The sequence below is a fragment of the Grampus griseus genome (genome assembly GCF_964374135.1).
Source record: "Grampus griseus genome assembly, chromosome: 1".
NCBI classification, from domain to species: domain Eukaryota; kingdom Metazoa; phylum Chordata; class Mammalia; order Artiodactyla; family Delphinidae; genus Grampus; species Grampus griseus.
This window is the reverse complement of record NC_139017.1, coordinates 165,599,786-165,623,272: the sequence shown is the minus strand read 5'-3', so window position 1 is coordinate 165,623,272 and position 23,487 is coordinate 165,599,786. Positions and strand designations below refer to the sequence as shown.

Sequence of the window (23,487 nt, the reverse complement as noted above, 5' to 3'; positions counted from 1 at the left end):
GGGAGCCTGATTCCTCCAGCTCCATTTTTCTTTCTCAAGATTGCTTTGGCTATTTGGGGTCTTTTGTGTTTCCATACATATAAGATTGATTTTTAAAAGACACAATGCTAGACCATATTCTTAGATTTGACAGACATAAAAGTACTCTGTCAATTCGCTATTAAAGTTTCTAAATGCTCACTAAATTTCTGTAAACTCTTCCTCTCCCATGGATAACAAACAGTTCGCCACCGGCTGTAGTTCACAGACCACACTTTGAGTAGCACGGCCCTTTCCCACTTTGCCAACTCCTTAGTTCTTTAATAGACATCCCTACAGCCTTACCTTGCAGAACTAGGATGGAAAGCTGCCAGGCGAGAGAAGGGGAGGCTCTGAACAGGGGTCACTGGGTCTTGAATACTGGTTTGTGAGACAGCCGCATCACCCGGTACGTGTTGAGGCCCGGCACGTCGAAGCCGGGGGAAAGTCCGTGGTGGTCCAAGGGATAGAAGTTGACGAGCTGCCCATGCTGGGCCTCGAGGGACAGCCAGGAGTCACCCAGCGGCAGTGCGCACGGAAACTCGCGGGCCACATACAGCTGGAAGACGCGGCCGCGCAGGTGGCGCAGCGCCAACGTGCGGAACGCCGGGGGCACCAGCGCCTCCACGCGGGGCCCGAACTGGCGCAGGTGCAACTCGCCCGTCGGCCCGGCGCGCACTTCGTAGAAAGTCAAATTGGCAAAAGTGAAGTAGCCAGTGAAGGGTCGTGCGCTGGGCGGCGGAGCCGGGCTGAGCGCGGCCTCACGAAGGGCGCTCTCCATAGCCGGCAGAAGCACATCGTAGACCTGAGCCACGAGGTCAGGCCCTGGCGGCCTCGGCCCGGCCAGGAGCAGCACGAGGCTCAGGCGCAGCGGCGGCACCAGGGAGAAGGTGGCGGCGTAGCCATCCAGGTCACCGTCCTTGCGCACCACGCGGTAGCCCCGCTGCGCATGGAACTCCCACGGTGTGCCAGTCTCGTTGGCGAAGTAGGCGCCCGGGCAGGCCAGCAGCGGTGCCAGTAGTGTCTTAGCCGCGTCTGGCCGCAGAAGCCGCTGGGGCCTGCTGCCCAGGAGCACCATGGCCAGCTTGGCCAGGTCAGAGGTGGTGGAGTACATCTGGCCCGACGGGCGGTACCAGCCGAGATCGTACAGCGGCGCCGGCCGCCCGCTGCCATAAAAGCCAGCTGCCAAGCGGGCACGCACAGGAGGTGTCAGATCGAAGCCTGTGTCTTCCATCCCCAGCGGTTCCAGCACGTTCTCCAAGATCCAGTGCTGGTAGTCACCCTGGGAGGTGTGGGCTGCCAGGACATGGGCCAGAAGCGAGAAGGCCAGCGTGCTGTAATGGCATCTGGAAGAGGAGGGGTGGAAGCTAGGATGCAGCCTCGGATGGACATCTCCAGGCCCTAAATAAACCCTTCCCACCTGCTCAGACTGTCTGCAAAGCCATCAGAGTTTCTGATGCCTTCTCTGTTCAGTGGCTGGCTACACCAGCTATCCACTCCCTATCTCATCAGCATCCCATTTATTTCCAGCACTTGGCAAAGTCTGTATTTATCTTGTTTATCTGTTCACTGATAAGAATGTTCACTGTTCACTCAGAAGAATGCAAACTCCATGAGGAGGAACCTGGTTGGATTCGTTTGCTGCTATATCTCAGTTTAACATATTCCAAGCACAGAGTAAGTGTTCAATAAATGTTGAGTTGATTAATGGGAAAAACATGAGATTCAAACAGGACTGGATCTGGGCCCAGCTCCCTGCTGCCTTGCTCTGCCATCCCTCTAAGGTCCTCAGTCCCCCCAGCTGTGGAACAGGGGTTGTCATCAGTGACCTGCGAGGTCTTTCCTGGCTCTGACCACCTAGGATGAGGTGACATAGGTTCTCTCCCAGGAGGGGTATGTCACCTTGTGAGGTTCCTAACATTGGTAGGGCATCAGGGCTCACTCCTTACCTGGTTCCTGGGTCTGCCACCAGCACATCATCCTTGAGCAGGTTCAGCGCCTCCTGGGTGCTGCCCCTCCACAGCAGCGAAGTGGAACGGAGCCTTCGGGGCAGCCCTAGGGAGGAGCAGTGGTCAGACCTGCTGGGTCAGCTGATGGTGGGATGATGGGCCCCTGGCTGTACCCCCTCCCCCACCTTCCATGAGTTGAAAGATAACAAGATCACCTTTAAAAAAAAAAAAGCTCTGGCATAGACTCTAATCCTGCCTGTGTTTCATTGGGCAAGCCATTTAACCTCTCTGAGCCAGAGTCCCCTCATCTGTAACATGAGGGAAATAATTGCTATGTCATATGGCTGGTGTGAGGATTTGGTGAAATCAAATGCTTAGCAAGGTTCCTGGTCATAGTAATTGCTCAAAAAATAATTATTATCATCAACCATAGATATCTGATTCCATAAAATTCTTGAGGTCACTGCCCAGATAGGTTTTGTGGAACTGGCTGCTCCAGCCACTTGGAATTTTCTGTTTATTGGATGTGACTAGTATTGACAGGATCACAGGATTAGGATTCTTCCCACCCATTCACTCAACAATAGTGTTCAAGCATCTCTTTCGTGCCAAAGACTGTTCTGGGTACTGGAATTCAGTAGTGAACAAAACAAAGTCCCTGCCCGTGTGGAGTCTGCATTCTAGCAGAGGAGACAGACAAGAAGCAAATAGATATGCATGCTGTGGAGGGAAATAATTCCATGTATGAAAGGAGGGATTGTTATTTTTTACAGAGTGGTCAGAGGAAGGCCTCACAGGGTAGGTGACCCTTGAGCAGGTGAGAACTCGAGGAGGTGAGGGAGAGAGCCACATAGCTCTGTGAGGAAAGAATGTCTTAAGCAGAGGAAAAGAGCAGGTGCAAAGGCCCTGAGGCAGGAATCTGTGGGCATGTTTGAGGATCAGCAGGAAAGAGCCAGTGTGGCTGGCAAGGACTGAGAAAAGGGGAGACTTTGGAGGTGAGAGATATTGGGGTGCAGGCACCAGATCCTGTAGGGTGCTATAGGCTACTGCAAGGACTTGGCCTTTTCTCTGATTGGGATGGGGCCACTGTAGGGCTTTGAGCAGAGGAGCGATGTGATCTGACATATATCAGGGTTGCTCTGGCTGCTATGTGAAAACAGACTTTGGGGGGCAATGGCAGACACCAGGAAGCCTGTAAGGAGACTTGCAAAAATCCATGTCTAAATGCTGGTGGTTTGGATGAGTGAGGAGTGGTTGGATTCTGGACATATTTTGATAATGGAGCCAACAGAATTTGCTACTGGAGGGGATGTGGAGGGTGTGGGAGTGAGAGAAATCAGGGATAACTAACTCCAGGCTCTTGGCCTGAGCAGCTGGGGGATGGAGTCCCAAGTCCTGGGTTTAAATTCTGACTCTAACACTTCTTGCTGTGTGGCCCAAACCATATGCTTTACCTCTCTGAGCCTCTACTTGCTCACCTTGAAGTGGGCTGAAGCACCTGCAGTGGTTTCCCTGTGAGGTGTTACAAAACTTAACTAAGAATGGATGAAAAGCTCCAAGAATGGGAGAAAGCTCTAGATTAGGGTGAAGGTCAATCATAAAAGGTACTGGGGGATTTCCCTGGTGGTGCAGTGGTTGAGAGTCTGCCTGCCAATGCAGGGGACATGGGTTCAAGCCCTGGTCCGGGAAGATCCCACATGCCGCAGAGCGACTAAGCCCGTGAGCCACAACTACTGAGCCTGCGTGTCTGGAGCCTGTGCTCCGCAACAAGAGAGGCCGCGACAGTGAGAGGCCCGCGCACCACGATGAAGAGTGGCCCCCGCTCTCCGCAACCAGAGAAAGCCCTCGCACAGAAACGAAGACCCAACACAGCCAAAAATAAATAAATAAATTTATTTTTAAAAAAAAATACTGGGAACATATAACAGAGTCATTCAAGCAGCTGTATGCTCAATTGGTGGGCTTTGGGACACGTAGGGTGGGCTTTTTTGTTTGTTTGGGGGGGTTGCATTTTTCTTAATTAATTTATTTTTGGCTGCATTGGGTCTTCGTTGCTGCATGCAGGCTTTCTCTAGTTGCGGCGAGCAGGGGCTACTCTTTGTTGCAGTTGTGGGCTTCTCATGGCGGTAGCTTCCTCTTGTTGCAGAGCATGGGCTCTCAGCGTACAGGCTCAGTAGTTGTGGCACGTGGGCTTAGTTGCTCCGCAGCATGTGGGATCTTCCCGGACCAGGGCTCGAACTTGTGTCCCCTGCACTGGCAAGCGGATTCTTAACCACTGCGCCACCAGGGAAGCCCGTGTAGGGTGTTTTTAAACTGACCACAAACACAAGACCCCTGTGCTGGGTCCCTTGGGTGCAGATGAAGAAGAATCCACAGTGTACCCTTAGAGGGAGCCCTGGGGTCAGGTTATAAACAGGAGTGTATTTAATAGGAGGCTCATGGAGCAAAATCCTCAGAGCCTCTCACCTGTATGACCCCTTCCAAGGCCTGTATCCAAGTTTGAATTTATAGTATTGTATTTTTAAAGAGGACCCCCAAATTATATCTACATCAGGCCTCCATAAACCTAGGTCTACCCTTGGCTGTAATAACCAGAGCTACATTGACAAGTACTGCTGTGTGCCAGGTACTCTGCTAAGTGCTTGACATTCATTAGCACATTTAATACAGCAAAATAGCATGAACCAGTCCTTTTACAGAGGAGTAAGACAAGGCTCAGAGAGGTTACGTGACTTACCCAAGATCACACAGCTGGAATCAATTTCAGTGCTCATGCCCTTAGCCACTAGGCCACCCTCCCCCAAGGCTCTGATCCTGTCCTGCCTGGACGACTTCAGGAGGTTCCACTATCTGGCAGAGCCTCAGGTTCACCATGTGCTAATGGGAGTGCTAACCAGCCATGTCCACAGACTGAGACCTCAGGCCTGAACGCACTTTGTAAAATGATGAAATAGTAGGCACTTATGGTGGATTCCTACCATCTAGAGTTGATGGGTTGGTGACTGCAAATATGAACAATAGAAGGCATTTTGGGGTGGTGCAGCTGGTGCCTGCCTTCTCCTCCTTGGCTGGGTCAGTCACCATGCAGCACAGCCCCCCTCCCACCCGTTCCTGCCCAATTCCTGTTCACTGGCTTTGTCTTCCAGTATCCCAGCCTGCCCTTGCCCTTCCACCACGTAGATTTCATCTTGGCTTGTTAGCACATCTTTTATTATCATCATTATTATTATATAATTTGTTTTTAATAAGTAATTCATTTACATGATTCAAAAGTCCAAAGACACCAAAGGGTATACAATGAAACATTTTCCTCCCACTCTTCTCCACAGCCACCAAGTTCCCCTCCCTGGAGGCAGCCCAGTGATTCAATCCCTTTCCCTTCCAAAAATAGGTGGTACCCATTTTTATATATATATCTGTATATATACACACACACGTAATATATGTGTATATAAATATATATGTTATATAACAGATACATTACAAATGGATTATACATATACATTCATATACATATATACATTATATGTGTATATATTATTTATTCATATGGTAGCTACAATATATGCTGTTACGAGCTTTTTTACCCACTTAAGATTGTATGTGCATCTCAGTACACAAGGAACGTTATTACCCATTTTTTTAGGGCTACAGTAGTATCTGATTGTATAACTCTGTCATAGTTTATTTAATTACTCCCCTATTTATATTTAGGTTGTTTCAATCTTTTTTTTCACTATCACAAACAGTGCTGTAGTGAATAACTGTGTACATACCTCATACCGCACATGTGTGAATACATCTGTAAGAGAATTTCCTAAAAGTGTATTTCTGAGTCAAAGGATATATACATTTTTGTGACAGGTATTACCAATTACCCTCCACACAGGTTGCACCAATTTTTTTTTTCTTTATTTTGGCCGTGCAGCGCAGCACGTGGGATCCTAGTTCCCCTACCAGGGATCAAACCTGTGCCCCCTGCAGTGGAAGCACAGCGTCTTAGCCACTGGACCGCCAGGGAAGTCCCAAGTTGCACCAATTTAAATTTCCACCACTGATGTATAAGAGGGCCTATTTCACCATAATTTCACCAACTCAGTACACCCACCATTATGGCCTTTACCAATCTGATAAGAGGAAAATGTGTCTCAGGAGATTTAATTTGCATTTATTTTGTTATGAATGAGGTCGAGCATCTTTTAATATTTTGTAATATTCTTAAGAGCCATTTATATTCCTCTTCTGTGAACTGTCTGTTCTGTTCCTATCCTTTACCCATTTTTCTGTTGGGTTCTTGGTCTTTGTAATGGTTTATATACTAAGGGAAATTAACGTATAGTTGTAGAATATATATTATATTCAAATTATATATATAATTTGTAGAATTGTCAACAAATATTCACTTGTTGACTTGTTCTTGATCTAATAAGCAGATCTTGACCTGTCAGCTTGCTTTTGACCTTCCAACAGATCCTCATTTGTCCACTTGACCTAAATTCCCAGGTTTTACCTCAGCTTTTTTTTTTTTTTTTTTTTTGCGGTACACGGGCCTCTCACTGCCGTGGCCTCTCCCGTTGCGGAGCACAGGCTCCGGACGCGCAGGCTCAGCAGCCATGGCTCACGGGCCCAGCCGCTCCATGGCATGTGGGATCCTCCCGGACCGGGGCACGAACCCACGTCCCCTGCATCGGCAGGCGGACTCTCAACCACTGCGCCACCAGGGAAGCCCCACCTCAGCTTTTAACTCACCCGATCTTTCTACCCCTGGCCCGCCACCCAGGAAGGATGAGAGGGAGCTATGGCCAGTTCAGGAAGCAGAGCAGAGAGTGGGCCCAGCCTGGCTGGATGAGAACCTGCTCCTTGGTTCCCCTACCTGAAATGGTTTGGGCTGAGCTACGTTAAGTTCAGAGGCACTCACCTGAGAGCTGGCTGGCCATCCTTCGGAGGGTGACAGGTGAAGGCCTTGGGGCTGGGCCCACCTCCTGCAGACCATCCATCAGGCTCTTTTGTTCAGGCGCTGATGCCATGCCCAGTGGGTTGTTAATGGTGAAGGTGCTGGCGTACCGCTCCAGAGGGTCATCTAGAGAGGCCACGACGCCCTCCTCCCACAGACGATAGAGCATCAGCACGGGAAAGATCTTGGAGATGCTGGAGATCCTGGACAATGTGGGGGGCACAAGGGTGCAGAGGGCATCCTGTTGGCTTCACGACCCACCTCCACCCTGCACCCCCAGCCTCCAACTTTCTAGCATAATTAGGAAAGCACTGAGTCCACCCTTATTCAGCATCTCAGACAGAAATCCACCAGCCTCTGTAGAATGCCTTTGGGATGCTTGAGAACTTACCAGGGGCAGTGGGCCTGGACCAGATGGACACTCTCGAGCACCTCCCCCATGCCAGGCCCTTCACCAGGCACTTCGCTCCCTGGGACAGACCTGGGTTGGGATCCTATCTCTGCCTCTCACCAGCTGAGTTGCCTTGGGCAAGTGCTAGACCTTTCTGAGATTCAGTTTCATTGTCTGTTTCATGGGTTGTAGAAAGGATCGAACAGATTGTGCTTGCAAAGTGCTTGGCAACACACCTGGAAGGTAGTAAGTGCTCAATAAGTGATAACAGATATAATTGTTGCCCTGTGCCTGGCACATAGCAGGTGCAGTGTGAATGGAAGCCCTGCAATCCTCACAGTATCTCAGGGAGCAAATGTGTTCACTTGGCACTGTGAGCTCTGAGGATCCTACAGGCAGCACCCAGGAGGGGAGACTCTGGGTGTGCAGCAGATTGTCCCAAGTTGCTTCCATCTGGGCCACCGCTGCCAACTGGCAGAGACCCAGGTCGAGGGCCCAGGAACTGGTTACGGTTCTTTAGTGTCACGTGGAAGGGGTGTGGGGTGGGACATAAGGGAGCCTTTTCTAGTCTGGGAGGCATTAGGATAAGGGCTCTCCAGAAGGGATTCCTTCCTGACTTGTTACCACTGTGGTGTGATGTTAGGCACTCACTGGTCCTCTCTGGACCTCAGTCTCCTCATCTATAAAATTGCCAAGACTTAATAAAGGGCCCTGGCAGCTAAGACCCCCAGTCATGATTCTCTTGAGTCCCCCTACCTCCTAAGTTCCCCTTGTCCTACCACTCTTCGCCCCCTCCACAAGACCCTGGTGGTCCCCCAGCTGACCGGTACATGGTGTACTCATTGGGGGGCCCAGAAGCCGGGTCTGAACCGTTCTTCCTCCCGAAGTTCCCGGTCCAGAGCACAGTGTCGTTGTGGATGACAACTGCAGACATAGCAGCCAGGCCTGGGGCAGACAGTGCCTGCCGCAGGATCCTGTCCACCTTGGAAGAGAAGAGCGGGTGCCTCAGAGTACAGGTACAGAGACAGGCCCCTCTCCCCACCCACAGGCCCCATGTGGTTCTGTACACCGTACCATTCACATACCGCACCTTGTACACAGCACCCCCTACCTGACTCCCCTCCATTCTCTCCCCCTAGTGGCTGGAAGGGAGCCCAGTGAGCCTCCAGACCTCGGGTTCTCAGACCGTGTCCCATGGGGTGGGGACCCCACCCAGCGGCAATCAGAGCAGATCCCCTGGAAACTGTTTTGTATGTAAGTTTTCCTCATAAGACCTTTGTTCAAAGAAACATTTCTTTGGAAATACGTAAGAGGAGGGAGGCGTTAAAACCCCTGATCTAATCAAACCTGTGTCTGATGCCCTAAAAAACCTCCAACAGGCTGAGTCTGACCCCTTAGTGTTGGAGAATTCAGTATTTATAGAGGGCCCCTAGCGCTGTCTTTGAACATTTATTGAAAATACCTCATTATTTTCAGTCATGTAGTATAATGATGGTGATTAACAGCTGACATTTACTAGACATTTACAACATGCCAGACACAGTATAAAATGATTTTCATACATTGTCTCACTTAATCCTCATAAGTCATTGCTGATTTCTCCCCATTTTACAGGTGAGAAAATTTGAGATATGAAGTGACTTGCCCTGGTGGTTAATGGCTAGTGGAATCAGGATTAGAACCCTATGCTAACTCCAGCACCTCCTTGCCAAGAGATTTTACATTCCCTGAATTGAGCTCAGTCTACCTGTAGTTTCCACCCCTGCACTAACTTTGCCTCTCTGAGCCTCAGTTTCCTCCTCTTTAGCTAGGGATTCACGAGGTGGTAACATAGAGAAGATAGCACAGTGCGTGGCATGTACCAGGTGCTCACTAGAAGGTTGCTATGGTTATTATTGTTGCTTTATTTTTTTTTTAATTACTCTGACCCCTGGGAGCCAAATAGCGTGCTTCTGCTCTCTCTCCTTCACAAAAGCTTTTTGTGTATTTGCAGGCAGTGATTGTGTCTCTCTGCACTGGCCCACGCCTGCTCTTATGTGGACACATCACCCTCCTTCCCTTCAACTGTTCCTCGGATGAAGTTTCAAACCATCTCCCACCACCACCACCAGGCTGCTGCACATACACTTCTGATCTGTGTGTCTCCTAAGGTGAGTGACCCAAGTGGGTAGGGTCTGAATGGCAGAATGGCACAGACAAGAGCTGGCTGACAGCCCCCTCTAGTGTTAAGCCATTCTGCAACGGTAAAAGTTGTGTTGTGGGGTCTTTAATCGTCTTTCAATGGCCTCTGTGATCCTCTCCTATCTCCTCTTTCTCCACCCCCACTTAATGGCCCCACCAGACTGAATATCCTCTCTGTATATGCCTCATACTGACCCTGCTGCCTCTGGGCCTTTGCACATGCTGTTCCCTCTATCTAAAGCACACCTTTCACACCCCCAAGCTCCCTCATTATACACACACATATACTCTGAGTATCTACTCCTTGTTCACCTCTCAGTTTAGACACCACTTCCTCCAGAAGCCTTCCCTGACCCCAAGTCCAGTTCCTTTGTGTCACCATGTACCCTAAACTTTCTCTATCCTCACTCTTACCCCTGTGTTATAAATATTTACTATCTTGACTGTTCCAAGACTAGTAGCTTCTTGAGAGCAAGACAGTATCTTCTTCTGCCACATCCCTGGTGTGTAGCGCAGAGTAAGTGCTCAAGAATTGTATGTTGGGGGGCATACCTGGTGGTCCAGTGGCTAAGACTCTGCACTCCCAATGCAGGGGGCTTGGGTTCGATCACTGGTCAGGGAACTAGATCCCACATGCTGCAACTAAAGATCCCACATGCATGCCACAGAGAAGATCCCATGTGCCACAACTAAGACCCAGTGCCCCCAAATAAATTAATTAATTTTTTAGAAAAAGAATTATATGTTGAATGAATGAATGAATGCCACTACCAGCTCAGAGGATATGCCCTCCCCTTCATCAACCGGGCCTAGCCCACACAGCCAGTTCTCTCCTGGCTCATCACTGACCTTTTTCAGGGCCTCCTTCAACACGGGGAGGGGGTGGGCCAGGGGCACAGGCTCAGGGTGCTGGGGACACATCCTCACGGGGGCAGAAGTCACCTCTGGTCCCAAGGAACCTGGAGGGAACATCACATGGTGAGTGGAGGACAGAGATCAGGTTAGTAGTCTAGGGGTCATTGCCCACTGGGTCTTCTCTCACTTCTGGGTGATCTCAGGAGGCAGTGGAAGGTTTAGAGAAGAGTGGTTCTTGTACTCTTGGGGGGTTCTCACACCCTTACCACCCCACACTGTCCTTAGAGGATGCAGGGAGGTCTGGAGGCCGTTGTGATGGTCTCACAGCCTGAATCCTGCCCTGCCAAGGTCCACACCTTCCCCCTGCGTTTCCAAGAAAGCCACACACATGGACAAAAGTAGGATGGGACTCAAACCCTAATGCCCAGATGCACAGCTCTGGGGATGAAATGAGTTGTTCCTGGTGGTTTAAGCCTGAAGCCTAAGTGGGGCCCTGAGTCCACTTCTCCACCCTTATATATAATCAGAACTGGAGAAAGGGGGACGGTAGAGATGTGGCTGAGCCTGCCCCACAGAGCCGGAACTTGTCTAAGTCTGCTGACCACATGGAGGGAGGAAGCTCGTCATGCGAAGAGAGAAGGGCTACCAACAGGCGCCTGTGGCCTGATTGGTGTCTCGAAGGCCAGGCAGCAGGTAGTGAGTGTAGGACTGTGCTGTCTCCTCCTGGGCATGCTCTGCCCTTTGCCTCTGGCTGCCCATGGCTGGCATCTTGTGGTGAGGCTGTGCCAGCTGGGAGGGCTGGCCCTAGGGCATGAGCCTGGCGTTGCCAGCAGTGGTGGTTCACTTGCTGAGCCTTGACCAGCCCAGGATGGAGAGACCAAGAAATGGCAGCTGCTGTCCATGGACACGTGGACATGTTCCTCCCAGGGTCTTATATGTAGCTGGGGCAGTGCCTTTAAAGGGAGGTAGGGCCTGGAGATCCCACCTTGGGGGCCCAAGGAAGAGCAAGGGAAACACTGTTTGCACTTTTGGGGGGATCCTGAGTTTTACCCCTGGAGTCGATGGCTTAAGGGACCCCCAGTGGTATTAGATCCTCAGTTACTACAGAAGGGCATCGAGGCGCAGAGAGATCACATGACTGGCCCGAAGATGCACAGTTAGTGAGAGCTGGAGTCAGAATGGTCCTCCCTCTTGCCTCAGATCAGGAGTGGTGGCTCAAAGCCCATGGGGACCTCCGGAGGTGGGGGGAAACTCAAGGGTGTTCCTGCACTCACCGGTCTTCAGCTTGGGGAGGTAATACTGCCACAGGAAGCAGCCAGTCATGAGCACAGAGAGCACAAAGAAGAAGCTGCAGGAAACCGGGAAGAGCCACTTCTGTTTCCCTTTCAGCAGGCTGAGCTGCCGGCCAGCCTGCAAGGGGAAGGACAAGGCACACCCCCAAGGGGGTCAGCAAGAGGGAGGAGAGAGGGACCCCTGCCCTGGCCCCTCCTATGCCTTAGGTTCACCCAGACATCAGGAGAGCCCACAGCTTGGGGTAAGTTTCACACCTGTAAAACCAAGGGCCTTCCCAGGATTGCCCCTTCAACAGCTCTGCCCCATATGCACCTCTGCATCTCTGTGCCTTTGCATAGCCTGTTCCCTCTGCTGGGTGTGCCCTCTCTCTCCTATGTACTTAGTGAAACATCTAAGACCCGCTGAAATGCCACCTCCTCCATGAAGCCTTCCCCAACTCTCCTCACCCAAGTCCCCAACAGGGCACTAGGCACAAGCCTCCGTTGTGGTGCACATCCAGCTTTCTCTCTAATACAGTTGTTCTACAACTGTTAGCTGATCCACCTCATGGAGTGTGAGTTCTCCAAGGGAGGGACCACTTCCTCACTCTCTGTCCTCCACGGCCTCTGGTTTATCCTGGTTGCTCGGTACATGTTGTGGAGGGAATGTGTGGGTCCTGAGAACACAGGACAAGGCTTCCCAGGAGACTTGCTTCGCCCCATGCCTCGCCACACACCCACTTTCCCAAGCCTCCACCAACGGTGTGTTCTTGCAGTGGGCCTGCGTAAGGCTCCCAATGTGTGGTTGGTGTCTCCCAGCTGTGGCTGGTCTCATCGCCACGCCCCCCATGTTTCTCTGCCAAGTGAGTATAAAAACCGTTGAAGTGAAAAGGGACCTGCCTGGAAAGCTCAAGAAAGGGTGGAGCTCAGAGAAATGGGGTCTTTTCCTCAGACAGGTGCGTGGGCTGAGCAAGTGTGGCTTGGGAGGTGGGCGAGGGCAGGAAGCAAGGAGCATAAGACGATGAGACCAAGGCCTGAAGTCCAAGAGAGGGAGGAGGAAGAGGCCGCGTGGGGAGGTGGCAAGGAATCTAAAGAGAAAGTGTGTGTGGCGACCTGGCCCCCAGGAAGAACCATGTATTCCCTCACAGCCAACTTAGAATCCTGGAAACACAGTACCACCTCCAGTTAGTGTCCCAGACACGGTGCTAAAAGCCTCTTAAGAGGCGCATCATGGCACCCTGTGAGGTAGGCGCCCTCAGTGCCCTGATGTTACAGATGAGGCTCAGAGAAGTTAAATGACTTGCCCAGGGTCACACAGCTAGTTGCAGAGCTAGCATTTGATCTCTGTCTCTGGCCTGCTCAACCAAAGTTCTGGAAGAGCCTTCACAGTCATTTGTTGAACTTTCTCATTTCCAGGTTGGCAAACTGAAGTTACAGGAAGGAAAGGACTTGTCTAAAAAATAATAAACATCATATGTTGAGTGCCAGCTTTAAGCCTGGGCCTGCACTATTCACTTAACAGGTATTATCTTACCACACTTCATAGTCTGTTCATGAAGTTGGTTTGGGCACTTTCATTTTAGAGGTGATAAAATGAGGCTTACAGAGGTTAGGGGACTTGCTCAAGGTCACAGGGCACAGCAGTGGCAAAGCTGGGATTCAGATCCAATCTGCCTGGCTCTCCACCTTTATGTCTTAATGTGTCTTACGTCTCTTTTGAACTATCTTCATTGCTGCTGTAACCTAAACTCTGATGTGAAAGGACTCTTCCCTGGTCTCCCCTAATCCTTCTCTGTCCCTCCTAGAGGGCCTGCAGAATGAGAGAGCTGGGAAGGAATTCAAAATTCAGGACCTTGTCCCAGGATTGAGGGCTCTGTTTCATTTATTCATCCTTTCAACAGCTCTGTATTGAGCACCTACTAGGTGAGAAGCACTGTTCCAGGCCCTGGGGGCTCAGCAGTGTACCAGTATCAGAATTCCTGCCCTTGGGGAGCTAGCATGCTGGTGTTTAAGGCCTAGCTCTCCTGGCCAGCCCAACTCTGCACAATCTCTCTGCTGTGCTCAGTGGCTGACCTGTGCTCAGGGCGTGGTGAGGATTTGCTGAGTGAATGGGTGAGAGTAGTACAAATCATCGAAGAGTGAGAAGCAGCCAGCTGCTGGAGAGCTGGGTCTCACACTCGGGCCTCTGAAATGTTCAGTCACAGAAGATACCCTTGCAAAGCAAAACCCACATCCAAATCCAGGATACACTACCCTAAGACCCATAAAACCTTTGGCAACTCCCAGTTTCTTCATTTGTAAAGTAGGAAAGGTAATAACCTTGCAAAGTTGTTTTGAGACAAAAAACGTAGCACCTATGTGAGGGGTAATATTCTAAGGACTTTAATGTACTTTATGCATATGAAATCATTTAACTCTCACAATATCCCATGAGACAGTATTATTATTACCACCAGTTTACAAGTGAGGAAGCTGAGTGTCACATATGCTAAGCCATTTACCCAAAACCACACAGTATTATGTGGCAGAACTGGACCTTGAACCCATACAGGGTGGCTCCAGAATCTGGCATCCTTAACCACTAGGCTATCTCTACTGACTCTGGTGAATGAGATGACATATGCTCACACAAAAATGTGTCCTTGAATGTCCATAGCAACATTATCATAAGAGCAAAAAAGTAGAAACAAACCAAATGTCTATCAAATGATGAATGGGTAATCAAAATGCGGTATATCCAATGGAAGATTATTTGGCCGTAAGAAGGAATGAAGTAGTACAACATGGATGAACCTTGAAAACATGGTAAATCAGCCACAAAAGGCCACGTGTTATATGACTCCATTTATATTAAATGTCCAGAATAGGCAAATCCACAGAGACAGAAAGTAGATTAGTGGTTGCCAGTGGCTGGAGGTACAGGGGGATGGGGAGTGACTGCTAACGGGTAGTTTTCTTTTGGGGGGTAATGCAAAGATTCTAAAATTGATTGTGGTGCTGGTTATACAACATTGTGAATATGCTAGAAACCACAGAATTCTACACAAAATTGGTGAATGTTATGGTATGTGAATTATATCACAATAATGATTTTTTATAATAGTACCTATTTGTATTCAGTTGCAAGGATTGAATGAGTTAATATTTATAAATCACTTAGGGCTTCCCTGGTGGCGCAGTGGTTGAGAGTCCGCCTGCCATTGCAGGGGACACGGGTTCATGCCCCGGTCCGGGAGGATCCCACATGCCGCGGAGCGGCTGCGTCCGTGAGCCATGGCTGCTGAGCCTGAGCGTCCGGAGCCTGTGCTCCGCAACGGGAGAGGCCACAACAGTGAGAGGCCCACGTACCGCCAAAAATATATATATATATATATATATATATATATATATATATATATATATATATAAATCACTTAGAACAGTGGTGGGCACATGGTAAACACTATATAATGCATTAGCTATAATTGAATGCCTACTATGTGCTAGGCACTGAGCCAGATATTAGAGATATACTGATAAACAGCGAAGAAAATGTTTCCTACCCTATTGGGGATTACACTTTTCGGAGGAGGTGGGTATTAACCAAATCTTGCATTCACTATTCTTTCCCTATCTCCCTTTCCAAGGGCTCCTCCTTCACCTCTGTCCTACAAATATAGTGTACCTGGCTCCCCTCCTCCTCTTTCCTCAGTACACACACAATCCCTAGGTGACAAATTACCTAATCAGAAGTGGAAGAGGGCCACCACTACAGATCCTACAGGAAAGTATTGTGAACAATGTTATGCCAATCCATTTGACAATTTAAATGACATGGACAAATTTCTTGAAAGACGTAATTTCCCCAGGTGATCTCATGCACAAGGATACCAGCCATGTGCTAATGATTACTGATTCTACAGCTTCTGCTCAGCTCTCTCCCCTGAACTTGAGACTACCATTTTCAACTGCCTACCAAATATTTCCACCTGGAAGTCCCCACACCTCTGAAACCCAACATCCAGGGCAAAACTTGCTTATCTTCCCTCCTCCTCCTTCTCTAATATTTTCAACATCACTTCATGGCACCTGCTTCCACCAAGTCACACAAGCTAGAAATTTCAGGGTCTTCCCTGGCCCCTCCTTGCCCCTCAATCCCTACCCCCAGCCATTCACCAAGCCCTGCTGGCCTGTTAAGTTTATGAAATATTTCAAGCATAGAGAAGAATATATGGAGAATATAATGAACACTTGAGCACCCACCATCCAACTTTGATTAAATCTTAACATTTTATGATATTTTCCTCATATTTAAAAAGTACTAGGGACTTCACTGGTGGTTCAATGATTAAGACTCCATGCTCCCAATGCAGGGGGCCTGGGTTCGATCCCTGGTCAGGGAACTAGATCCCGCATGCCGCAACTAAAAATCCCACATGCTGCAACCAAAGAGGCTGTGTGCTGCAACGAAAAAAAGAAAAAAAAATCCTGCGTGCCACAACTAAAGACCTGGTGCAGCCAAATAAATAATTTTTAAAAAAAATAAAAAATACTATGTTACTTATTTAGTCTGTTGTCTATTCATCCCATCCCATTAGAAAACAGGGACTTTTTTTGTTTTGTTCACTGTAGTATTCCCAGTGACTAGAACGGTCCCTGGAACATAGCAGTCCCTAATAAATATTTGTTAAATGAATGAACGCATGAAAGTAAAACATTCTAGGTAGAGTTGAAGCCCTCTGTCCCCTTTGCAGATCTCAATCTTCTCCCCCTCTCCCCACATGTGACACCCATTCTGATCTTGGTGTTTATCATTATCAGGCATGTTTTTATTCCTTTACTATGTGTTTATGGATCCATAAGCAGCACATAGTATTGTTTTTCAGATTTTAAAACTTATATAAATGATATCCTACTGTATTATCCTCCTTCAACTTACTTTTTTTCCAATTTGATACATGTAGTTCTGGATTATCCATTTTAACTTCTATAGAGTATGCTGCTGTATGACTATACTTCATAGTGTAATAGAGCATGGACTCTGGGGCCAGGCTGCCTTAAAGACGTGAGCATTTTATACATTTTAGTTGGGAGTGAAATATCTGGGTGGTAAGATATAGCCATCTTCAGCTTAACCAGATACTATCCAGTTGCTCTCCAAAGTTGTTCTAATTTATACTTTCACCACCTGTGATTCTCATTGCTACTTTTAGTTTGCATTTTCTTGATTACTGATAAGGTGGTGAGTGTCTCCAGCACCAAGACCTTGGCTTTGATGCCTGCAACACCCGGCACTCCACCTGGCTCTGGCAGGTTCTCAGGAAGTATGTTTTGAACTTTATGTTGTCCTGCAAGTGGAAGGACTTGGGTTCAAATCTCAGCCCTACCTTCCTGAGTCAGTTATAACTCTGGACAAGTCCCTTCCCCTCTCTGAACCTCCACTTCTTTAACTGTTGGAGAGGGCTGGGTTATTTACAAAGAGTTTACTTTTACATCTGGAAACCTCATTTGAATTCAAAAGTATCTTCGAGCTCTAGAATTTAGGGTTCACATTAAAGCCATTCTTTTTTTTTTTTTTTTTTGGCAAAGCCATTCTTTATTCATAATTTCTAAAGATCGGAAAAGTCCCTCAACTGGTGAATGAATAGACAAACTATGGTACATCCATGCAATGGAATACTACTCAGCAATGTAAAGGAACAAACTATTGATATATGCAATCATGCGGATGAATCTTAAATACATTATGCTAAGTGAAAGAAGCCAGACTCAAAAGGCTACAGACTATAGGGACTTCCCTGGTGGTCCAGTGGCTAAGACTCTGCACTCCCAATGCAGGGGGCTCAGGTTAGGGAACTAGATCCCACTTGCCACAACTAGGAATTCTCATACCAAAACTGAAGATCCCGCGTGCCACAACTAAAGATCCCACATGCCTCAACTAAAGATCCCGCATGCAGCAATGAATATCTGGCACGCCACTACGAAGATCTGGCCTGCAGCAACGAAGACCCCATGTGCCGGAATTAAGACCCAGTGCAGCCAAATAGATAAACACATAAATTTTAAAAACATTTTTTTAAAAAAAAGCTACGGACTATATAATTCCATTTTCATAACACTCTGGACAAGGCAAAACTGCAAGGACAGAAAACAATCAATGGCCACCTGGGAGTAGGGATGGTATAGACTACAACAGGGCAGAAGGGAATTTGGGAAGGTGATGAAACTGTTCTCTATCCTGATTGTGATGGTGGTTACAGGGCCATATGTATCTGTCAAAACACATGGAGCTGTACACCTAAAAGAGTGAATTTTAATGCATATAAACTGTACTTCAGGTTTTTTTAAATGAAGCCATTAAAAATCCTGAGAGCATTAGGCTGTCTCCACCTGGGTGTCAGAGGAGTGACACCAGACACAAGTCTGCACCTCAGCCACAGGAGTGAATGGGGAGGCTCTCTGGCATTGCCGTGGGTTTGTGTGGGAGGGGAGTCGGAAGGTGCCCCTCTTTGAGCATGAGCAAAGGACCACTGGGGCAAGCCCTGTGAGGGTGCCCTGGTCGAGGGCAGCCTGATCTCACTTAACAAGTACCTATGACACAGCATCATCCTCTCATTTTCAGGAACAGAATGAAATTCACAGATATTCGATGACTCGATGAGGTCATTGGCAGTGGATGATGGAGCTGGGATTCTAGCCCTGTCTATGCATCCCCCCCCCCAACATGTGACTGGGTTCTCTGCATCCCCAATGTGCAGCCCTCCTCTGGGGCCCAGCCTCATCTCATGTCTGTCTCCAGTCTCAGAATTTATTCCAATAGACACAAAGGTGGGGTCAGTATCTAATGTCGAAGGTGCTCACCAGCTGCTCACATTGACACTTGCAGATGTCACCTGGCATCTCTCTCCTCTCTCTTCCCAGCTGGAAAACGCTGGCGGAGGGGTTGCTCAGGGAGATCCAGGCTCTCCCAAACCCCACCCATAACGCAGTTCACCCAGCTCCTTCCCCTGGTGGTCTGCAGCCCAGAAACCTTCACCTTTATTCTCCCGACTGGCCACTCTGGGACAGCACTCCTTGTCCAGTCATTCATTCAGAATACAATCTCCAGGAGCTGGCTGTGTGCTGGGCACAGTGCTACGCCCTTTGGCTAACATCTGTCCCTCATGGAGCCGTCAGGATGGTGAAGAGGTCAGACACAAGGGCTCTGGGGCCTGAGACTTGATTCTGGCTCTGCCCTTATTAGCTGTGGACCAATGACTTCCCCTCTTTGAGTCTCAGTTTCCTTGTCTGTATAATGGGAATGGCCATCATTCCTACACCTCATAGAATTTAGATGAGGGTAAATGAGAAAATGCATGCAAAGCCCTTTGAAACTAGCTGCTCACAGACTGGTAGCTAGTGGAGTCATAATAATTTCTCTGGGAGAGAGATGTAGACAGATCATGTCAGAGGGCTCTGGGGGCTCTGAGGTACCCATGAGCTCAGCCTCGGGGTGGGAGGGGGAGGAAAGCTTCATAGAACAGGTAGTTGGGGATGAGTTGGGGGCACTCCAGTCAGGGCCCTTGAGACAGGAAAAAGAAGAGGATCTGTTTCTGGTTTGTTTTGAGAATTTGATGAGTCAATACACAGCAAACACTTGAAATGGTTCCTGGCCTGCGGTATAAACTCTAGAAACGTTAGTGATGACAATGAAGGTGATAGAGGGGTGATTTATGATTTAGGTCAATGCTTGAAGCAAGCCTTTGTGGAGCTATGCCTCACCTGGGTCTTCATTCTCTCCATGGTGTGGAAGATTCCAGCCCCTTGAGGAGTCAGCTCTATAGCCCAGGAGACCCTGTGAACAAGAAACTGAGTCAGTGGAGAGAAGGCAAAGAGAGGTCCTGGAGGCTGGAAAAGAGAGGAGGGGGCTGGAGAAATGCAAGAAGACAAGGATGGGGGATTTGCACCCAGAAGTCCTCGCTGTTTCCCAGACACTAATGCATCTTCCCATGTTGTTTCCCCATCAGACTGAGGCTTTCTAGGGTAGGGATCATGTCTCCATTTCATGAAGCTCCACCTCAAAGGCAAGGGGAAACAAATTCAAAAAAACCCCAACTGTCCAGGTCTGCCCAGTCTGTCCTGATTTCAGCACTGAAAGTCCCAAACCCCTCAGTCCAGGGGAAACTGGGACAATTGGTCACCCTCCCTGCCATTGCCTCTGCTTCCAGCTCCTCCTCCTTCTTCAAGCCTCAGAAACAACCCTGTCAGACCCGTGGGTGCGTGGTCCCAACTCACCCTCTTCTGGAAGGCTCAGGAAGGACGGGGCAATTCAGACCCGGCCATGGTTGGCCAGTGCCTCCGGGAGCCCCCGTGTTCCAGGGGACAGGAATGACATCCTGGGTTCTGAGGCGCAGGCTTCACCCAGGCTCCCCAGGGGCTGGCAGATGTGGCGCCTGATTTCCCAGTGCTAATCCCTCTGTGTGTCTTACGCTATGGGGATTAGTTCCTGGGGTCCCCGAGCAGCCGGGAGTGGGGCACATCTGTCAGGGGGACTGTGTGGCGCCTCGTGACCCAAAATGCTCCAGGCTAGCGGGCAAATGTATGCTCTCTCCAGAAGGAGTGTCTGCCAAGCCCAGTGTGCGTAGGAGAGATGATGGGAACTGCCAGGAAACAGCCTCAGCCCGACCCACAGGCCTCCCAGACCTGCCATCCCCCACACCAGCTCCTCAGCTACCTCTGAGGAACCCTGGGCTCCAAAGAACACAGTTTGAAGACCACTGGGGTCAGCCTAGTTGTTACATATTCGGATAACTCGGTTCAAATCCCAGTTCTGTAACTACCTGTGTAGCCTTGGGTAAGTCAGGCCCTCTTTGATTTTTCATCTATAAAATTGGGATGATATCTATGTTATTGTGAGGATTAAACAGCAATGTGTATGCAAAGCAGGTAGCCCAGGACCTGGCACCTAGTAAGGGTTCTGTTAAGGTTAGCTTCTCTTTATTTTATTTATTTATTTATTTATTGACTGCGTTGGGTCTTCGTTGCTGCACATGGACTTTCTCTAGTCGCGGCAAGCGGGGGCTACTCTTCGTTGTGGTGTGCGGGCTTCTCATTGCAGTGGCTTCTCTTGTTGCGGAACCTGGAATCTAGGAGCACGGGCTTCAGCAGTTGCAGCATGCAGGCTCAGTAGTTGTGGCTCGCGGGCTCTAGAGCACAGGCTGAGTAGTTGTGGCGCACGGGCTTGGTGGCTCCGCAGCATGTGGGATCTTCCCATACCAGGGCTCGAACCCGTGTCCCCTGCCCTGGCAGGAGGATTCTTAACCACTGCGCCACCAGGGAAGTCCCAAGGTTAGCTTCTTTTTATAACTTGGGTTTTACACCACAACTTTAGAAAGTCACTATCCACTGATTTTAGTTGGCACAAAAGAGAAAATATATTTGCCTTCTTGGCACCAGATATGGCTGCACATTGGAATTACCTGGCGAGCTTGTAAAAACCGCTAGTCTGGATCCCACCGCCCCAGAGGTCCCCAGGGGTGCAGCCCAGGGCATCACGATTTTTTGAAAACTCCTCAGTGTGTGGTTAAGGTTGAGAATCATTGCCCCAGACCACTGTGTTTCCATCTCATTATAAATGAATGTAGGAATAGCCTGGGGATCGAGTTAAACTGCAGGTTCTGAATCAGTGGGTCAGGGTGGGACCTGAGAGTCCATTTCAAACAAACTCCATTCTGGTCTGTGGACCACACTTTGAGGAGCAAGGCTCCTCTGCAATTCAAGGATTGCGCCAGCTTCTACTTCATGATCTCAATAGAACATCACAATTGCCTCCCAGCCACCCCGTGGCTTGAGTTATTCTATTTTGCTTATGCTCAGGGTCAAGTATGTGAATGGTGGAGGCAAGCCTTTTGGATCTTTTTTTTTTTTTTAATTTTATTTTTGGCTGTGTTGGGTCTTCGTTGCTGCACGTGGGCTTTTTTTTTTCTTCTCTAGTTGCGGTGAGTGGGGGCTACTCTCCATTGCGGTGCGTGGGCTTCTCATTGCGGTGGCTTCTCTTGTTGCGGAGCACGGGCTCTAGGAACGCAGGCTTCAGAAGTCGTGGCACGCGGGCTCAGTAGTTGTGGCTCGTGGGCTCTAGAGCACAGGCTCAGTAGTTGTGGCGCACGAGCTTAGTTGCTCCACGGCATGTGGGATCTTCCCTAACCAGGGCTTGAACCCGTGTCCCCTGCATTGGCAGGCGGATTCTTAACCACTGAGCCACCAAGGAAGCCCAGCCTTCTGGAGCTTATTCTGTATCCCCCAAGGCCAAAAATCTGGGCTGACCCGGAAAAGGGGTGTGATAAGTTAGAGAGAGAAGAGATCTGAGTAATCTTGTCCAAGCTCCACATTGTATGGCTGGTGAAACAGACTGTGAGAGGGGAGATGAATTGCCAAGGTCACACAGAAAATTTAGTGGCAGCAATGGAGCTGGGACCCAGGTTTTCTTTCCCATTGTAGCTGGCTGCTTTGTTCATCTTTAGTGAGGCTCTAAGTAGGCTGGGCAGCCTGCCTCTGGGTCACAGATTGAATGCAGACAGTGTGCCCCATATAGATGCTTAGTGCCTTCTGTGTTACCCTCTGAGGTCTTCACAACAATCCCATGAGGCAGGTTTTATTCTGTCCCCATTTGACAAAGAGGAAACTGAAGCTCTGAGAAGTGAAGTCCCCCAGAAGTGGCAGGACTGGGATTCCAACCCAGGAGTCCTCTCTGCTTCCCAGACACTAATGCATCTCCCATGTTTTTTCCCCATCAGACTATAAGGTTTTCTAGGGTAAAGAGCACGTCTCATTCTGGTTTGTGCTGCCAAACCAGGGCTAAATATCTGAATCAGTTAATCCACTCCAGGGTTCTGCATCTCTGCTGACAAGGACCCTCACCCCCAGGACACTAGCTCCTCTCTTGGAGTTCCTCCCTTGCCCCTTTCCCCAGCCCTAATGCAGCCATTTCTCTCCACCCAGACCAGCCCCTGCACTACCAAATTTAGCCAGACCAGAATCCATACCCTGTCATAGAGGACAATGGCCACACAGTGGCACCAGATGTCCACGTGTAAAATCTTCCAGCCTCCTGGAAAGGATCATTTATTTAATCACTGAATGCTTCTCTCTCTCTAGGCATTTGTCCAAGGGCTTTCCATCCATGCACCAAGATAATCCCCGCAACAGCCCCATGCATTCATTCTCTCTATAGATGAGAGATCATATTAATCATTTGCTTAAATAATCTTCCAAGGCTGCCCACTGCTCTATGGAAAAGTCCAAATTCTTACCTGCATAGTCTAACCCTACCCACTGGACCCTTGAGTCAGACTGCTGGGGTTCAAAACCCAGCTCCACCACTTATTATCTACGTGACCTTGGTCAGATTTCTTGGCTTCTCTTGGACCTCCATATGCTGATCTGTAAAATAGGGTAATGAAATAGAACCTACCCCCTTGGGGTGAGAGTGAGGTTTACGTGAGATAAGACACCTAAAGCACACAGTAGGTGCACACAGTAACCGCTCTGATTACCATTAGACTTGGAGGGTCCCCCTCACAATCCCATGAATCTCTCCTTCTCTCTTCCCTTTTCTCCATCTCTCCTTCTCCCAACTTTTTTTTCTACTTTTACTCTCTCCCCTGACTCTCCACCTATTCTAGCAGGGACAGCATGTTAAATAGTATATTAGAAAGCGATACATGCTATGGAAAAATAAATAGAGCCAAGTAAGGGGAGGTAGATTATAGTATCAAATTGGGCAGTCAGGATGGCCTCCTTGAGAAAGAAATGTCTAGCAAATCACCTAAGGGAAGTAAGGGAGGTAGTAGTATATGGACAACAGAGGAAGAGAGTCCATGGTAGGGCCTTAGGGTGAGAGTGTACAGA

General features: G+C 49.0%; 1 protein-coding gene across 1 annotated transcript; it reads right to left on the bottom strand.

The window, feature by feature from the left end:
• Positions 1 to 382: 382 nt before the first annotated feature.
• Positions 383 to 19,383, bottom strand: LACTBL1 (lactamase beta like 1; the record flags this gene model as incomplete). The annotated part of the gene is made up of 7 exons (XM_082673657.1): positions 383 to 1,364; positions 1,968 to 2,073; positions 6,886 to 7,124; positions 8,137 to 8,294; positions 10,343 to 10,452; positions 11,623 to 11,758; positions 19,363 to 19,383. The coding sequence occupies 7 exons, from the start codon at positions 19,381 to 19,383 to the stop codon at positions 383 to 385; spliced, it is 1,752 nt and encodes a 583-aa protein (XP_082529783.1).
• Positions 19,384 to 23,487: the final 4,104 nt, after the last annotated feature.